A 19,026-nucleotide genomic window follows, 5' to 3' on the forward strand; every position below is an offset into this window, starting at 1 on the left:
TGGCGGGCCACTTGTGTGATCTAGGTCAGCCGTGTCTTGACGGCACGGTCCTGGTTAAGGGGACGCTGATTAAGCCGAGTTTCTGCCCTCCAGAGACTGACGAAGAGTCACAACTCTCCCCTTAAGCATATGGCGAAAATATGTTGTCTAAACCATGTTTTCTTCCCCTAGGTCTAGGACTAGATAGGTCAAGTTCAGCTGAAGGACGCAAAGCTTTAATCATGCATTTGTAGTTAGTGGTCAGATTTTGATGGAAAATCCATGTTTAATGTCCTCTCCAATCTCTTGCGATTTATGTGATGTGGCTGGTAGCATCAGCGACCATAAAATGGAGAGAACTGGGCATTTTGTAAATAAAATGTTAGAATGCCATGTGGCATGTAGCAATAGCAATGTTTTAATCAGCTACGTTCTGTTCATGCTAAAATAGCATAAATCATTAAATATTGTCTTGTCTTATAACTAGTTCTGTGGTGACATTTTCAAGTGAACCAAGCTAATATGATTTGGGTGTATTAGGAACATTGGCACAGGTTGAAGGAAGCTCTTACTGCACTTGCTCCGATCCCTTAACCCACATTTAACACAACTAGTTCTTGAGGAGCTGAGCCAGGTGTGGTGGAACAGGGTAAGAAGAAAGCTGTAGGAGAGTCCAATCTATGGGAGTGGAAGTGGTCATATGCCAAAAACACCTTGACTGTGTAGTTCTATTTCATGGTGGGTCAGACGTGAAAGTGGAATGCTGCTCAGTCCAAAATAAGGTTTTCTGTTCATTAACAAGCCTGAGTTTGATTGGGCTAAAGATGGGACTACAGAGATACGGCTATCCATGCCAAGTCAGTAGAAATCACATGGAGAGATATAAGACAACAAGAAGTGACAGATTAATGAGCTGCACACCCACCCACACACACACACACACACATAAACTCACACAGTAGAGATATTGCACGTGAGAGGGAGGGTGATGGACAGCCTCTAAGTACCGTCAGCATGTCCAGGCAAAATCTAATGAACAACAGGGCAATTAGCACATATTTCCGTATGATAAATAGCCCTACAAAACACAGAAGAACCATAGAAGGCAGTATAAAAATGTGGAGCAATGAGACACTCACTTTGACAGGTGGGAATGTCACAGAACTTCCAGTTGTTTCCGTCCTCGTGGTCTGAAACGTAGCACCAGGGCCGCACATCCCCATCTGGATTCCTGGTACCGTGAAGGGGAGACAGACAGGCAGAATTTATCATGAAATCATGACTTACCCATCCAGCAAGGGCATGCAGACATCGCAAGGAGGAGAAAGGCACTTTATGAGCAGTCAGTCAAAGCCTGTTGGCTCTTAGCTCTTAAAAGGGCATAAGCAGAGAGCCAGAGGACACCGCCTGTTCTCTTCCACGGGTTGACTGCACCCATGGAAGAGAAGGAAGTGTCCTCTGGCTCTCTGCTTAAGCACTTTTAAAAGGCTAACCAAGCATGTCCACCTCAACACAAAAAAAAATCATTTTGCATTTATGCTGGTCTTCCTCTGACAATGTTCCATATATTTGTCCCATATATTCCAAAACAATTTATTCATTAATCAGACAGCTCCATCTAGTTATACTTCCTTATAAGAATTTTACGCTCAAACCAAACTGAGAATGCCCCGATATTGTCCGATCTTGGAAGCTATGCAGGTCTGGGCCTGGTTAGTACTTGGCGGCTCTCTGGGATCAAATACATCACTTATACAAACACTAAAAACAGCACAGCAGCCTTTACAAGCTCCTCCTTTACAGCATTTTGGAAAAGTATTACAATCCTCCTCAAATTTCACACTCTTCAACATATTTCACACGCTCATTTTAGTATGTCATTTATGTATGTCATTATGTCCAGATGACTGAAGACGCAAGAGATTCCTTTTTTTACGTTAGCTGCAGACATTCGAATAGCTTCCAAGGCCAACGTGAACTCTTTCAGTTTTGGACAGCGGGTGTCCCGGCATGGCTGAGCATAATTGCTTGAAATCCATTCTTCTTTCCTTTGTGGCTTGATAATACGGAATCTTGAAAACCCCCCTCCGGGTTAGTGATATCTGATTACAGCCATTGTGTTGAGAATTCTGAAGGGCGTTTCCATCTTTTCTTCTTCAATCAAAAACACTTTCCAGATCCTCTTCCTGGCCTTCCAAAGAAAGGTGTATTGATCGAGACATCTTTTTATGTACAGTCTTTTCATGTCGGGTAGAGGGACGGATTTAACCTTGGGCAAAGACTGAGTTAACCACAAACATTTTCTCTCATTATGCGGGGACAAAATAATCTGAGGCTCCTTCGTAAGTGCATCTGACAGCACCATCCCTTTTCCTTTAGCACAAACAGAGCAAGAGCAGTTCTTTTTCTCAAACAAAACTTTTCAGGAAAAGATGATCATTTTGCCTGGCTTGGGAATTGGCAGCGACTGCTTTCCATGCCTTCAGAGCAATTCATTCCCCCGTCAGGAGCAACACCTGCTTGGAATTGTTCTACCTAGAACACGCCCTCTCCAGGGTGGGCGGAGTTCAGGAGGGTTGCATTAGATCATGAAAAAGGAAAGGGATCGAACACGCAGACACACACACACACACACACACACCAAACACAAACGCAGTCAGGTTATAGCTCCACTCCATACACAAAACCAAAGGAGGTTCACCTTGAACCCCTGGTGCTAATTCATCTCCTCATTTCAGAGCTAATCACCCCCCAGGGGGTAAACAAATGACTTCCACTGGAGAACACAGGGCTGGGGGCCCCCTGCGCCCCAAGATCAGCCACTTGGCCACTTTGATCAGCAAACAGGAGGTGGGTTGCCTCGAAGCGGCACTCAGACCCTTTCATGTGTTACCATAACCACCAGATCATCTTTAACTGGGGGGCAGTACGCAAACATCAATCAGTCAATCTTTATTTGTATGGAGCTTTTTATAATTTACATTGTCACAAAGCGCCTAACAAATAGAACAGGTGACCAAGCCAGAGGCAACAGTGACAAGGAAAAAACTCCCTCTAACGGGAAGAAAACCTTGATAGAACAGCAAGACTCAGCAAGGGGAAGCCATCCTCCTCTGGTCAGAATTAACGAACGAACGAAATAAATCCAAAAACTGATGGCATATGAAGGTTCTAGCGGTTCACTTGTCTATAATGAATTAGCATCCAGGTAGTGTTAAAGAGTCCCAGCAGGTGACTATAAGGTGGGGTCAGCAGAGGGTCAAGTAGGACAGTCCATTGAGGTCGGCCATGTCACGTGATCACTCCGGACCAGGAAAGTCCCCGAGCAGGATTGACCATCCACAATGGAGTGGATGGTGAAGGATAGAGAAAATAGAAGAGTGAGTTAGTGATGGTTTTGCAACAAATAACAGTAGCTGAACAGAGAACTAGAGATTTCCGGCGGCACTAACTACCGCAGCGTTACTAATGGTGAGGGGAGTGCTGTTAAAGGCTAGACTGTATAAGAAGGTTTTTAGCAAGGATTTAAATACTGAGACTGTGTCTGAATCCTGTACATCCCTCTGAAGATTGTTCCAAAGATTTGGGGTTCTATAAGCAAATGCTCTATTTCCAGCAGTGATTTGCGTACAGGGGGGACAGCCAGTAAGCCTACTCCCAGAGAACAAAGGGAGTGTGGTGTGTTATGAGGGACTAGTAGGTTACTAAAATAATCTGGAGCAAAATCATAGCTTTATCCGTGATAAGAAGAATCTTAAAGTCAATACGGAACTTATCTTGAGGCCAATGCAAAGAAGACAATACAGGTGTAATGTGATCATAGTTTCTAGTGCGTGTAGGAACCCAGGCTGCAGATTTTGGACAAGCTGAAGTTTATTCAACTATGAACTATTTTCTCTCCATCAGAGATGGAGAGAAACTTCCTAACTCCAGCAATGTTTCTTAGGTGGAAGTATGCAGTCATGGAAATATTTTGAATGTGTCAATCAAATGACAAATCAGCAGCAAAAGTCACACACAAATTCTTTACAGATGTACTAGGACCAGTTGAAAAAACAGCACACTCCAATATATGTTTTGTCAATGCACGTCTTTTGGGACCGATCACCAATACTTTGGTCTTATCCGTGTCAAGCAGGAGGAAATTGTAGGTCATCCAGTCTTCTTCAGACAAAGGTGGTGAAGTTCATCTGGCTTGGCAGATGTACACTTGGGTGTTGTCTGCATAAAAATTAAAGTTTACCCCATTCCTACGAATTAAATGAATGAGTGGCAGCATGTTCAATGAAAATAACAAAGGGCCCAGTACTCAGCCCTGTGGAAGCCCGTATTTCAAAGTAATCACTGCCCCAGCCAACAAAGTGAAAGCGATCAAATGAGTAGGATTTGAACCAGGAGATAGCTGTCCCACGTATTCCAACTAACATTTCAAGCTGATTTAGTAGAATGTTATGGTCTATGGTGTCAAAGGTTGCAGGTCTAAGAGCACTAGCACATAGATAAGGTCCTGGTCAGAAGATAAAAGAAGGCCATTTAATATTTTCAGTAGGGCAGTTTCTGTGCTATGGTTCTGTCTAAAACCCGACTGATAAATTTCTAACATGTTATTTGTGGTGAAAAAAGCACAAAGGTAGAAGGTTAGAAATAGGTCTGCAATTCGATAAAACCCCTGGATTAAGAGTAGGTTTCTTAGGCAGCGATTTTTTAACATTTTAGGCATAAAGGAACATAGCTAAGACCAATGGAATAATTCACCTAATGTATGTAGTACCTCCTTCCGTAGTCTAGCAGGTATTGGGTCGAGGACACAGGTTGATGGCTTACTTGAGGGGACCAATGCAACAGGTTCAGAGAGTGCAATCGGGGCAAAGAAATCAAATGTAGGTGCAGACTAATCCATGACTAATAACTTTGTTCATCCACAGCATTATTACCTAAGATGTTCTGTCTCCTCTGGTTGATGTTATTATCAAAGTAATAACCACATGCACCTCATCAGGAGCATGCCCAGGCATTGTGTCAGACAGGCACGCTACTGGCACGCTCCTTTTGACTTGTTTTGAGGACATTACATCACAGTTGGATCAACCTGTGGTGTGTTTTTCCTATATGGGTTGATAAATTAGTTGATTAGTTGGGTTGATTAATTTTTTGTCCCAGGATTTAACAGGTTAAAAGACTGAAGAGTCTCCTTCTGCACCGATCATTTTAAAGCTACAAATAAATTACACATAAATCATATCTCCTATTTAATTTTATGCCACCTTTCAAACACCTTTCCATGTGTGAAGTGAAGACAACAATGCACATTATATTGGTGATCAAAGGTGATGTTGCATGGTGATCAATTACACTTGACTTTCTACAATCTGCTTCATTGCAAAACTTTCAGCATTCATGCAGAAATATCCAACACTGGTTATTGTAAAATATAATCAATGATATATTCATGGGTGATGAGAATAAATGTAGAAATTACACTACTCATATTATGTTATGTTATGTAAATTTTAGTTTTCATGACTGCAATTTCAAAACACACACACACACACACACACAGAAAAAGCCTGCCTCCAGTTGTTTTGAGACGTGTTAAGCCCCCACTCCACCTAATCCACCCCGTCTGCCACTGCAATCCCCCTTTCTGTTCCCACATCATCCAGTCTGCAGAGCAGCCACACAACAGACTGAGACAGAGGAGGGGTGTCCCCGCTCTCTATACACCTCTCCCTTTTCTACCAGCAGTGCGGGAAAAATGCCAGGCAGGACGAGGTCGTCCCTGAAAAATGCTCCCAAATGCCATCGCTCCACCTGTCAGTCTTTCTTCTGCTCCAGTCAACATATGACTGAGATAAACAAGCAGGACTGAATCGGGTAGGTTCTGGCCAGAATGTCAGTGTGCATCATCCTAAGTTAAAGTTTCAATCACGTGAGCTGCATCATACACGACCACCTTTACCTTAAAATGAAACACTTCTGTCGTCATAGGATGATGATGGGAAGCCAACACCTTGCCATCAGAACAGACTCCAGAAGAGTAACAGAAACCATGTGTGGGGACAACGTTAAAAAAAGCTTGAAGAAGGAAAGGCATTAGTTATAAGGCTTTAGCACTAATCTGTCCGTGCTTGTGCTGCAGAGATATTTTCATCTGACTTTGCCTGAACAAACTCTTCAAGCATTTCTTCAGGCATGTGGGAAAGAACACACACTCTTCTGATTTTGTGACAACTGTCCAACTGTCCAAGAGCAAATGGCGACTTTTCCATTACGCTCAAACCCTGTGGATGGGCTCATCTAAATCATCTACCCTTCTGATTTACGGCCTGCGCTGAATACTGAATGGGTCAAAAATGACAGTAACAGGGCTTGGACATTTACCATGGGTTCAACTTAAAACAATGAGTCGTTACTGACCGACAGTAGCTGTGGTTCCCCAGTCCGCCCTCCCCGTTGGGGTATCTGAGGGTGTTGTAGGGATGCTCAAAGGTCTCATTCCAAAAGAGGCATGGCCTGCCCCCGTCCAGCGAGGTCCGGTCCTGATGACCTCGATAGTCCTGGCCGTTAGCGGTGTAGCACTCTACGAACCAAGCAGAAATAAGTGTAAGTGACAAGAAAACTTGATTTTCATATGTTTAATGCGGGGTGCAGCAAATATATGATAATATATGAGAAAATGCATATGGAATTAGAGATTTGCTTATGGGTGCTTCTCATGCAATAAATCTAGAACTCACTGAGCAGAACATAATTACAAACACAATGCAAACTGGTTACGCATTTGGTTCATTTGGTTCATTTTCATTTTAGAGGTCTGTCACAAAAAAATTCTGATTATGCCAACGACTTGAACTAATGTTCAAAACTGTTTTGTGATAATGAGAATTCTGGGAATTTTAAATCGATGATGTAATTAGACATAAAAATATTACATAATGATTAAATTACAGCTTATGAAATGTTTGCTACATTTTTCTCCATGGTTTCAGCCTTAAAGTTTGATCTGAAAAGGATCAATTTGAGTTTTGCTGTGTCTTTAGCAGCTTGTCTGTGCTCACCAGGGAGGCACCCATTCCCATGAGTGATGGGTACTGACCCTTCAAAAGTGCATTTTCATTATAATGAACCCCACTAGCACAGTGTGCATGAAAAATAATGTTGTAAGATTTCTCCAAAATAAATAATATGATGGCCATATTGTAAACTGCAGTACACCGCAGACAAAGAATATTGCAGTTTAGGAAATGCAATAACTTGTTTAATTCACTGTCAAAACTCTGACTACTTTTTAAACACATCATCTTCAAGGACAAAATGTTCACTTGCTGCCTAAAATATACCCCACCCACTGCTCGCCTCCAGCGTAGCAAGGTAACCAATGTTATTCACTTCACCAGTCATAATGTTATGGCTGACTGGTGCATATCTGTATATAGCACTATTTTCTACATCAGGCATTTTCAATAGGCCCTTTAAAGTGCACCCGTCTCTCTCTCTGCCCACTTGTTCTGTATGAGTTGGCCGAGGGAGAGGCCGTCATGCAGAGCTGGCCAGGCAAGGGGAAGAGAGAAAAGTGCAATTCAGAGTCACTCAGACCCAAGAGCAATCGCCATCTCCTCCTCCTCCTCCTCCCATCAGGAATCTGGGGCGGGACTGTGCATCCCAAATGCGACGCTGCCCTTCACCCACCCTCTCCTGGCTGAGTGGATTACATGACTGTAAATCAGCTCCTTGCCTGCGGTTGGATGCACGGGCAGAATCGGAGAAAAAGACAACGGGAAGGAGGTGGGGGGGGGGAGAACTAGAAGCTGCTCTGCCAAGGCTTGCAGTTTCAGAGACGTCAGTTTCCAGCTGTGGCGAGAACAAGCAGAAAGTTTCCAAGCGGAGGTGTAAAAGGGTCATGCGGATGAGGGTTACGCAGCGTTCCGCAACGGCAGCGGTTTCATGCGGGCATGGGGAGCGATTTTCTTGCGGTGACGATGGCTATAAACGGCGAGGGGGTGAGATAAGAGAGTCAATCATAAAGATGAATGAACTGTTTAAAAATTGCAGGAAATGTGAAAAAGAGAAAGAGAGAGAGAGAGAAGAGAAAAAAATGCGTTGTGCGGTATGGTACGGTTATTCCGTCCATTATAAACCCCTGGGGGGCTGGAAGTGTCCGTCTTCTGGTTGTAATAACACCCTATACTCATACAACTGTTTTCCCTTTTCCCCATGGTCACCAAGCAACCAGCTCTCCTTCCACCACTATGAGACATCTTTGTTGTGGTTGAATCTGATGGGTTGATGGGAAACAGAACCAGAACCGCATGAAAGGCCAGCCAACCAGCCAACCAACCAACCAAGAGGGAAGAAAACCTATAAAGTACATGCAAAACACAACGGCAGCGTGAGAGGAAGACGCGCCCATACCACACCACCACAAACAAGAACGTTTCTGTTTTTTAAAGAAATGGGCCCAAAATGGATTATTCACAGAGTTAATCGCCCTGTCATTACCGTGGTCAGGATTTAAGGGCTAATTACTTCCACATTGCCACTTCAGATATGCAGGGTTATGGGAGGGGACGCTGTGATGTGATCCTCAGAGAGCAAAAACAAAAAAAGTGCTGACGTGCAAAAATACTCCCACCACACCTTTCTACCGTGCACTATTGGCCAATTCCTTTTTTTAACCGTTAATCGTTTGTCAATTAATGTAATTGTGTCCAAGTTTTATTCTAGTTTATTTTATTCCAGCATTGGCTATATGGGATCAAACTAGACATAATCACTCAAGGAGACGTCTTTAAGCTGTGACTTTCGACGTCATTGCCACACAACATTTTAGTATTTCCATGATAGGGTGGTAGTAGCCTAGTGGGTAACACACTCGCCTTTGAACCAGAAGACCCAGGTTCAAATCCCACTTACTACCATTGTGTCCCTGAGCAAGAAACTTAACCCTAAGTTGCTCCAGGGGGGGACTGTCCCTGTAACTACTGATTGTAACTCGCTCTGGATAAGGGCGTCTGATAAATGCTGTAAATGTCTATATTGAATTAATCATGAGTGCAGTAAATCGACAAACTGCTGACAAAAAGGGGTGAATGATGAGCTCATAATCCCCAAGTGTACTAAGACCAACTGTCCTTTATATTCTACATTGTATAAAGATAACACCGTACGCTGCGTTGGAATGGCCAGTTGGAGGCCCATCAGACCTCACATCATACCCCCACCACACACACCTGCATCACGCCTGTCTAGGTGGCAGAGGGAAGCGGGCCTGGCAATTTGCAGAACAGCATTTCACTGAACCCAAGGTCTAACGCTCCCGCTGACAACGTTGCATGCGTTGGAGAGTAATGTGTCCATTTTGCCAGAGTGAGTGCAACTCGCTCTGCCAAGAAACTGGGCTTTTGAAGTTTTTTCGGATATAAATAAAGACGGCCGTCTCAGCCTGCTACGCTGGCTTCTCTTTAAGTGTTACGGCTCGCTTTATCAAAGCAGTATTAGCAGCGAGAGGACGCTCAGCGAGCCCCAGCATCCGAACGGAGGACGTAATGATGAGTGATGCTATATTTGCGTTGGAAGAGAGATCACAGAACAAGGACCTTTTCTTACCATGGCCTTCAATTACACGGTTCAGACTTTATGATGGTTACCGAGACCACACTGTGAAAAAACATCCAGCAGACGTCCACCTCAAACCAGGGCATTTCCTGAGCCATTCATCATGGAAAACGGAAGGCAGACGGAAGGCTGCGAGGTTAAATAAATAAAAACGGGCTCATCTCAAGTACAGGCCAGCAGGCTCACTTAACCAGCAAGTGAGAAGATGGGCTCAAAAGGCCACTCGTTCTAGCCCAGTTACTAAACCACCCGACAGAATCCATCCAAGATCAGGACGTCTGTCATAAATCTGCATAATTGGTGAAAGTGAAGTCAAATAAAGAAAACAGGGATCAGAGTGGGTGACGCGGTCTCCTATGAACCAGAAGACCCCAAAGTCACACTTGCAATCCCCACTTACTGCCCCTGTAACTACTGATTGTTGGTCGCATTTAATGCTGTAAATGCAAGAGATGGGAAGGTGTTTATACTTTATTTATGTGGGTGGACTCGTTCAATATCCTTCACATTTAGAATAGTTGAAACGTCATTTACGAATGGCATCACTGATCGGTCATGTTCGCTAAGCGCCAAGCACTTAGCTATAGTGTGGTCGTAGCTTAGGAGGTAACACGCTCGCTTGTGAACCAGATGACCCCGAAGGTCTAAGGTTCAAACTCCAATTACTACTAATGCGTCTCTCAGCAGGACACTACACCCGAGTTGCTCCAGGGGGACTGTCCCTGTAACTAGTTACTCTTAAGATGACTGCTAATTGATTGCAAATTTAAGCTAAGCAGGGAACAGGTTTATATAATTCTTTATTTATGTGGGTCCAGTATTCTGCCACAGTGGACTCAATCAATATCACTCACATTGAGAATAGTTTAAAGTTCAGTAATGAATGAGGCATCATGAAGTCAAGTTTGGAAGTTCGGGCAACAGGTTACGGACCCGTAATCGGAAGGTCGAATCGAATCATTTACATTTTACATTTACAGCATTTATCAGACGCCCTTATCCAGAGCGACTTACAACCAGTAGTTACAGGGACAGTCCCCCCCTGGAGCAATTTAGGGTTAAGTGTCTTGCTCAGGGACACAATGGTAGTAAGTGGGATTTGAACCTGGGTCTTCTGGTTCATAGGCGAGTGTCTTACCCACTAGGCTACTACCTAGTGGTAGCAATTGCTTTGCTTCACAAGATATAAAGGAGGCCAGTGCTAATTACCATCAGTCTAGAAATACAATGTCAAAATACAACATGTCCGGATAAACAATACATATGTATATATTGCTTTTTATTCACTTAGCTACACTGAATTTGTCTTCTTCATCATGAAAATGTATTTTGTAACAGACTACAATCTTGGGTCATCTACAATCGTTGCAGTTGTCATCACCACAAAAATACATTCATCAAGGGTGGGATTTTGTCGGTGTCATCGGTCCCTATGTAGACGTTTATGGAAGATTATGAGATATGGAAGATATTCAAGTGGCAAGTGTGGATGTGCTCTCCTCTCCCTTTTCGGCTGTTTGCACAGCGTAACTGCCCCGGCCACCGAAATTCCTAACAAGCAGACGCGGCAACAAAACATGCACTAACTCTCGGGAGTCTGCCCACAGCATTCCTGCCCCCCACCCCCTTCCTGTCGGCACACACCTACGGTACGGTAGGAATGACGGGGGGAAAGGGCGTCATTTTTATCTGTTGCGGTCGCGTTTTAAGGTGCACTCGATGCGGAAAACACTGCACACAAGCCTTCATTGTTCCCAGGAATTCAGTGTGTGTGTGTGCATGCGTGTGTTGTCCCCGGCCTCTGTTGTCCCCGGCCTTCCTCACAGCGCTTTGACGCACGTCCACCTACAGGCCCGGAGGCACATGACTGGGTCAGAACCTGGGATGACAAGCCTCAAAGAAACATTCCGGCAGTTTCAGCCACCCACCGCCCGTCCTCGGAGGTACGCGGCCAGAGCGTCCACGGCGAGGACGTGAGTGGCGTCGCCTCCCCCGCCATCCTCCGCGCACCTCACAGCAAAACACACCTGTCTGAGGGCCGGTTGGGGTTTATCACGGTGCCAAGAATGTTAATTACATGTGGTTTCAGGCAGGCGCTCAGGGCTTCTCGGGGCATGTGAGCGCAGCGCTTGGCTGCCAGTTGAGTGGTTACAGAACCGGGACGTGGCGAGGGGACAAACGCGTCACACACTCAGCACAACGTGGTTCCTGGAGTTTTAAGATAATTAAGGCGTGTAAACGGGAAAAAGTTTCTTTGGTAGTTAGAAGATATGTTGCTACGACTACAGCTAGTGATCACCACACCAGTTGCTTCTTTACCGCTCGGTTGTCTTTGACGCTGGCGGCCCGGGTTTGAGTGCTGCCCCGCCAAGGTGCCAACAAACACATTTTACATTTACAGCATTCACCAGACGCCCTTATCCAGAGCGACTTACAATCAGTAGTTACAGGGACAGTCCCCCCCTGGAGACACTCAGGGTTAAGTGTCTTGCTCAGGGACACAATGGTAGTAAGTGGGATTTGAACCCGGGTCTTCTGGTTCATAGTCGAGTGTGTTACCCACTAGGCTACTACCACTCCCACCACTGCGCATGTCATGGCTGCCCACTGCTCACCAAGGGTGATGGTTAAAAGCAGAGGACACATTTTGTTGTGTCACCACGTGCTGTGCTGCTGTGCATCACAAAAAAACATCACATTACTTGCATGGCTATCGGAACATCTCAGAATATTTAACATGTTGAAATAAATGAACACAATTAATGCCGTCGTGTTGAGTTTATGCCATGTGAGGGGGTCTGACCTGGGTTTCTTTAGAGGCCAGAAACCGGGAACGACTAGATGAAAAGACAGCATTTTAGTTCTGAACGCCACGTAGGCTTCACTGATTTGCAGGGATGGGTGGAGTTCTGCTACGATGAGGTGAACAGCGGCGGAGGATTGTCAGAAATGAGCCCCCCGGGGGCTGGAAAATTCGTCCGGAGAAGTTTGTGCAGCGCGTTCCCGCGGTGATTGACAGCGAGGAGATGAAAGGCCCAGCGACGCCGCATTCTGATGCCTGTGAGGAGCGCAGCAGTTTCCATGTGTGATTGCTGCTCGGCTCAAATTAAAAAACGGCTCGACTCTCCTCCGCCGAGCGGGCGAGAGGCGCCGTAAGCCACGCGTTTTCATGCGAGGTAATTACGGAAGATGTAAATTTGGAGTTTGTTTACCCCGTCCCTCCGAGGAACATCTAGCATCTGACTCGGCTCGAGAAGTCTGGAACTCGTCCTCCCGTCCACCGGAACGCGAATATCCGCCATCTGGCTTCGGTGCCGGTGCGGCTGTTGTGGTGTTGGTTTCGTCCGCCGCCGTAAACTTGCCGAGCATCTGACCACCGGCCTGACGGGAGACCGGATGGGCGGCGGCGGACGTGCCTGGGCCCTCTTTTGACAGGCGGATGGATTACAGGAACCCACCCGGCGACCTGGGCCGCGACTCCGGTTACGTGGCGTCGGCCGCCACGTGAGACCACGGGGAGCCTCGTGGACACGCGAATAAATCAGGGCCACCGTCAGGTCGGAGTTCAGCCGAATCGCTACGGTTTTTAATAAGAAGCGAGATTTGTCCGTAGCTTCTGCCTTCGGCGGCTTGGGAACGTTTGGAACTTGCACTGTCGCTGTTTGGAGCAGCGCGGCACGTTGCCAGGGGTCACAGGTCACAGGCGAACGAGGGCGAAGCGTTTAAAAACGAGGCTTCGCCTGGACAGCGCGCCGGGGCGGTTTGGGCGGAAGCGCGGCCCGCCGGGCAGCCGGGACGAGCGGCTGCGGGCGTCACGGTTACCCCGGGAGCGAGGGAAGGCAACAATTTGCTCCGGCAGCCGCAGAAGTGTTTCTGGACAACAGCTCGGGCCGGCGGGGAGGTGCCGGGCGGCACGGCGGCTCTCGTAGCCATTCATTTGTTCGCACGTTTATTTTTGCGCTTCTCTCTCGCTCTCATAGGACTTGCAGGGTTGAAACAAACCAATTTACATATTTAATGCCGGGAGAAACGTATCAACTTCCGTAGGAATTTTTATTTCAAACCGCGGTTCTTCCTCTCGGCCTCGATGCCTGCGTTTCAGAACAAGGGTATGGACGGTGACCAAAGACAACCGGCACCGCGCTCAGAAGGCAGGTCATGCCCGGCACGGCAGCAATTCAATATCCCGACATTATCATCCCAAAACGGGAGCCCCATGAAATGCCACATAAACACGCTTGCTTAGGAAACTCTGGGATTGACGTTGGTCAAACTGGGGAATTGAAACACTTCCTCCAGATGGCCCGGGGCTAGCGGCGTGACCTCACCGCGGCACGGCGACCGGACGCCACACGAGCAAGCCCTTCGTTTTATTCGCAGTGCCGGGGCCGCCTTTCCAGCGACTTCGTTCCAGCTCCCTGCCGTACGCTCGGAGACGTGGACCACGGGATCGCCTTGCCATGTCAACATCCGCGGGCGCGGTAAAATGCGATTGGCGTTGCCATGGTAATGGCTTGTAGGTCAGCAATGACGGATTACCCAACGCTCGTTCTTTGTTTCCGTTTCATACGAGCTTTGCATTCTGCTTTGAATTTTGAAACAAACAAATGAAATGCAAACAAACCAAATTGCATTCGGAAAAAAAGCCCGGATAGGAATCCGAAGTCGTGACCCTTTCATTACCGCGCCGGCACACCGGAACGGATCCACATCGCTGGACCGTACGCGAGGGCCCGAGGCCGCTCAGGCAGTGGCTCTCCTCCAAGCGGAAGAGCTGATGGTGGGAAGTGCCGGTGACAGTTTAAAGGGAGAGAATAAAAGTTGAGAAAGTGTGTGTGTGTGTGTGTGTGTGTGTGCATGCGTGAGATCAACGGGGCTGACTGATCCTAATCTCTGTTAAAAACAAATCCTCCTCAACCACCGATAAAAAAAACGCCCCTACTTGTAAAAGGTGACAGTTGTATAATATGCACAGTCACACTCAAAACACACACACACACACACACACACACACACACACACACACACACACGTACACGCGCAGAGCCAGCGAATGTGGAGCATGCAGCTGCCTGACAGATTAATTCCACGTTGTCTGCGGCTGCAGTTTCAGATCACAGCCGACTGACACGACAAACCTGACACCACCTTGTTGAGGGCACGACAGCGGCCTTTACACAAGCCACCGCATCTGTCATATCCAATTGCCTCAGCCCCACGGCGGCTGGGCGTGGCGGGGCGGGGCGGGGCCTGCTCGCTCGACGTGGCGGACGCCGCCACACCACTTTGCATCTCCCGCGGCGGCGGGATGCTCGGGGCAGGTGGTGATTTGCACAGCGAGGGGCCGTAAACAAAAGAGTGCACGGAGCTTTGGACCCTCTCGATCATTAGGGGTCCCCCAAAAAACTCCTCCTCAAGTCCATCGGCACGTAAGCTAAGCTTTTAGTTGGATCTTTTCTTTCTATGGCTCTGCTATTGGAATTACCCAGTTGAACGTTTGCCGATGGGCGGGCCACGCCCTCTAAGGCCCAGTTCTCAGGGCGCCAGTGGCTCAAACCAATTTAGTCATTACGTTTAACTCACATTACCGGTACCACCTGCCAAAAACAGCTAGAACGGTCACTTGAACTGGGTGGTAGTAGCCTAGTGGGTAACTATGAACCAGAAGACCCGGGTTCAAATCCCACTTACTACCATCGTGTCCCTGAGCAAGACACTTAACCCTAAATTGCTCCGGGGGGGGACTGTCCCTGTAACTACTGATTGTAAGTCGCTCTGGATAAGGGCGTCTGATAAATGCTGTAAATGTAATGATGTCATCGCCCAGGTTCTACGCTACTGTTCTATACTGCCGGTGCTTTTCTTCAGTCACGTGCTTCCATGAATCCATTTATCAGGGAGAATTCCATTCACCATCATTACAGTTTCCATCCCCCTGGTGGTGGCAGCCAGAGGCGCATCTCGATCAACTGACCCCCGAACGTTTCAGGTCGCCTCCAGGTCTGACCGTCAGGCCAGACATGGGCTCAGACGGCCCCGCTGTAAATCACAGATCTACGCCCCCCCATCACCCCCCTGGGGTAACATGAGCCCACGGAGGATAAGGCTGAATGCAGAACTCAGACACAATGGACAATCGGACCCCTCCTCCACTCCCAAGCTATTCACAGAGGGGACGCAGCGTCAGGCGGCTTCCGTGCCGTCTGCCAGATGCATGCCGGTGCTGCGTGGCTCCGCCCCAGAACTCCGCCCCGCATATGCCACTTCCTCATGTGGCCGGCACGCCAGGCAGGAGCAGCGTGCGGCGGCGGCGGCGTGCGCGAGAGCCTGTTAGTCTTCACAAAGAGGCCTTGGTCTGATTTACCGGAAGGAAGGGCCACATCTGAGCCCCATACGCCCTGGCCCCGCCCGACAACTCCGCCCGCATTCCTCCGCCTCCTCTGCTTCCCAGAAAGTTGCAGATCCCTTCCTGCGCTTACGCACGGTGCGGTGAAATCAGCCCACGAGCCAATTCTGACCCGGAGTCGTCGCCGGCGCGGCAACACAAAGATGTCCGTCTATGGGGCCTTTGTCAGAGTGGCGCGGCGGGCCGGGGAGAGAGGGGCACATCGGGGGGATAGTGGAGTGGGAGGGGATATAACGGGAAGGGCAGAAGGAGGACACGAGAGAGGGTGCGAAATGGAAAACCTGAAGCGTTTCAGACACCTGGGCGAAGGAAAAAGGTTCGAATGCTGTGTTCTGACCCCTTTAACAACGCCAGCGAAGCCCGTCCCACTCTAAAGTAAAGAAAGTGAAGTGAATGTCACATGTGATACACAGCAGCACAGCACACAGTGCACACAGTGAAATTTGTCCTCTGCATTTAACCCATCACCCTTGGTGAGCAGTGGGCAGCCATGTCAGGCGCCCGGGGAGCAGTGTGTGGGGACGGTGCTTTGCTCAGTGGCACCTTGGCGGATCGGGAATCGAACCGGCGACCTTCTGATTACGGGGCCTCTTCCTTAATCGCTAGGCCACCACTGCCCCACTCCACGCTCTCCCAGGCATCCCGACAGGTCCTTCATAATTACACGCCCGTAAACATATAACGGCACTCGAGTGAGGCGCCGTTTCATCAGCGCCGACGTTCAGACTAAACAAAGACGCTTCGAAGCGGGACAGCAAGCGCCCGGCCGCCGTGGTGGGGTGTCAGGAGGACATTCTCACCCGGGGTTTAGCCTCCGCCCCGCTGGGCAGGGCGGCCTGGCTGAGGCGAGGTGCCATTATCTCCCTGCCACGCCCCTTCTCCCTGTTCCGCGGTCACCGGGTCACCGTCCCTCTGGGAGGACAGGCGCTGCGCTGCGTCTCCCTCCAGAACCCAAACAACGTCTGAGGCCGGGCCTCGCAGACAACAGACGTCTCCGTGGTGCTTCCTCCCGACAAGGAATCCTGCTCGCCACATTCCTGCAGAGCCGCATTTTAACGGGTGGTGGCAGCCCCGTGGGTCCCACACTCAACTATGGACCAGAAGACCCAGGTTCAAACCCCACTTACTACCATCGTGTCCCTGAGCAAGACACTTAACCCTGAGTTGCTCCAGGGGGGGACTGTCCCTGTAACTACTGACTGTAAGTCGCTCTGGATAAGGGCTCTAAATGTAAATGTAACAAACTCCCACAAAAATGCGACATTCCCGAACACATCGGCCGTGGCCCTCCTGAAACGGCGCCTGCGGCTGCGTTAGGCCCCTGCTCGACTGTGACGATTATTAAATCTATTCTGCGGGAGATGTGCAGAGATGATCACATCCTTCAGTCCGTCAGACACAGTTCCAGAGTGCAATCTGGTGTCGTACTCACGAGGCCGCAACGTCGGCATGTCCAACAAACGACATTTTCATCATTCTGGGACATTCTGGAGACGGACGAGCGGGATGTTCACAGCGGACGCAGGATTAACAGGCGTCCCTGTTACAGGAAGCAGAAAAACCAAGAGAGGAGAACCCAGCACGTCCGCCAGCAGGTGCAGCAGGTACAGCAGCAGGGCACGCATGGCGGCGTGTCCATTACACGGCTACGCCGCAGCAGTTTAGTTTCTACAGAGTAAAAACGGCAATTTAACTCATGTGAAAACACGAGCTGGACCCGGGTGAGAAGAAGACCTACGGCGGGGTTCGGTCCGTCCTCCATCGGACCTTCGGCACCTCTGCCACCGTTATTCCCAGCCCGACTGCGAGCGCCGGGGGGACAATGAGCAGTTGCGGGGACTCTGCCCACGACTTCAGAGCTTTAAATACATTGTCAATGCGGAGGTACAGACGGGCCTCGGCTCGGGCTCTGCACACATGGGAAAAACCTCTCATTTCAATCAGGGACTATAATTAAGAAAAGCAAAAATGAAAAAGCAACGCGCTGCAGGCCTGGGGGTGAAGCACAAATTACAGATGGAGCACCCTGGTCGGCGTGGTCTTTATTAAACGTTGCAATCCAGAAATCCTGGAGACCTGTGCAGACCAGGATAGTCGGAAAAGAGGGATTTCCATGGGAATTCTGTTTAGGAATTTTTAATTTTTTTTTTAATAATCTCGACACGCAACAAATGACTTTTCAGTGTTTTCATCATTTAGATAGAAAACTCAAAAACGACACACAGCACTTAATTTCACATTTTAATGCACGCTGGGAGAATTATTTTTTTCCGAGTGATGACTTTGTCCGTTTTTAAGTTACGACGCTGCACAGAAGTCTTTTTTTGGGAGGGGGGGTAAAAAAATAAAAGAAAAAGAAAAAAGTTTTTGCGCCGCAAGCCGCTTCCTTACCGGACTGGAGCGGGCTGGACGCCGCCGCGGCGGATAAAACGCCGCCGAGGAGCAGCGCGCTGAGCGGCCAGCGGTCCATGGTCCGGCCGGTGGTCCGGAGCCGGAGGAGGGGGGGTGGACGCAGGTGAGCTCGGCTGCGCGGAGCGGATCTGCGGCGGATCGGCGGCGGAGCGCGGAGTTAAGACCGCGGAGGAGGGAGGGAGAGAGAGAGAGAGAGAGAGAGACGGGGGGGAGAGAGAGAGAGAGAGAGAGAGAGAGAGAGAGAGAGAGAGGATCCGATTTCCAGCCATGTGACAGGAAACGGGGGGGATTCGAGCAACCTGCAGCCCGCGGGTTTCCCTCCGACGGAATAAACCTTCCCTTCGTCACTTAGGTTGGGGTGTCATGTTTTGTGGAAAATATTGTTCTGTGACATTTTTCCTTTTGGTCCCTTTGAGATGTACAGTACGGGCCAAAAGTTTGGACACACCTTCTCATTCAATGTGTTTTTCTTTATTTTCACGGCCATTTACGTTGGTAGATTCTCACTGAAGGCATCAAAACTTTGAATGAACACATGTGGAGTTATGTACTTAACAAAAAGTGGAGACCTGGCCTCCACAGTCACCGGACCTGAACCCAATCCAGATGGTTTG

General features: G+C 48.5%; 1 protein-coding gene across 2 annotated transcripts in view; it reads right to left on the bottom strand.

Annotated features, from left to right (window-relative positions):
• LOC114800052 (kremen protein 1-like) overlaps nucleotides 1-18,594 on the bottom strand; it is a 34,008-nt gene extending 15,414 nt beyond the window's left edge. For both annotated transcript variants that reach the window (XM_028997110.1, XM_028997109.1), the window contains exons 1-3: nucleotides 18,392-18,594; nucleotides 6,397-6,559; nucleotides 1,119-1,210 (exon numbers count right to left, since the gene is read on the bottom strand). In XM_028997110.1, coding sequence (XP_028852943.1) covers nucleotides 1,119-1,210; nucleotides 6,397-6,559; nucleotides 18,392-18,470 — 334 coding nt within the window. In that variant the 5' untranslated portion in view covers nucleotides 18,471-18,594. The remainder of the gene's footprint in view (nucleotides 1-1,118; nucleotides 1,211-6,396; nucleotides 6,560-18,391) is intronic.
• Between the last annotated feature and the right edge of the window lie 432 nt (nucleotides 18,595-19,026).

The sequence above is a fragment of the Denticeps clupeoides genome, chromosome 11 (genome assembly GCF_900700375.1).
Source record: "Denticeps clupeoides chromosome 11, fDenClu1.1, whole genome shotgun sequence".
Classification (NCBI taxonomy): domain Eukaryota; kingdom Metazoa; phylum Chordata; class Actinopteri; order Clupeiformes; family Denticipitidae; genus Denticeps; species Denticeps clupeoides.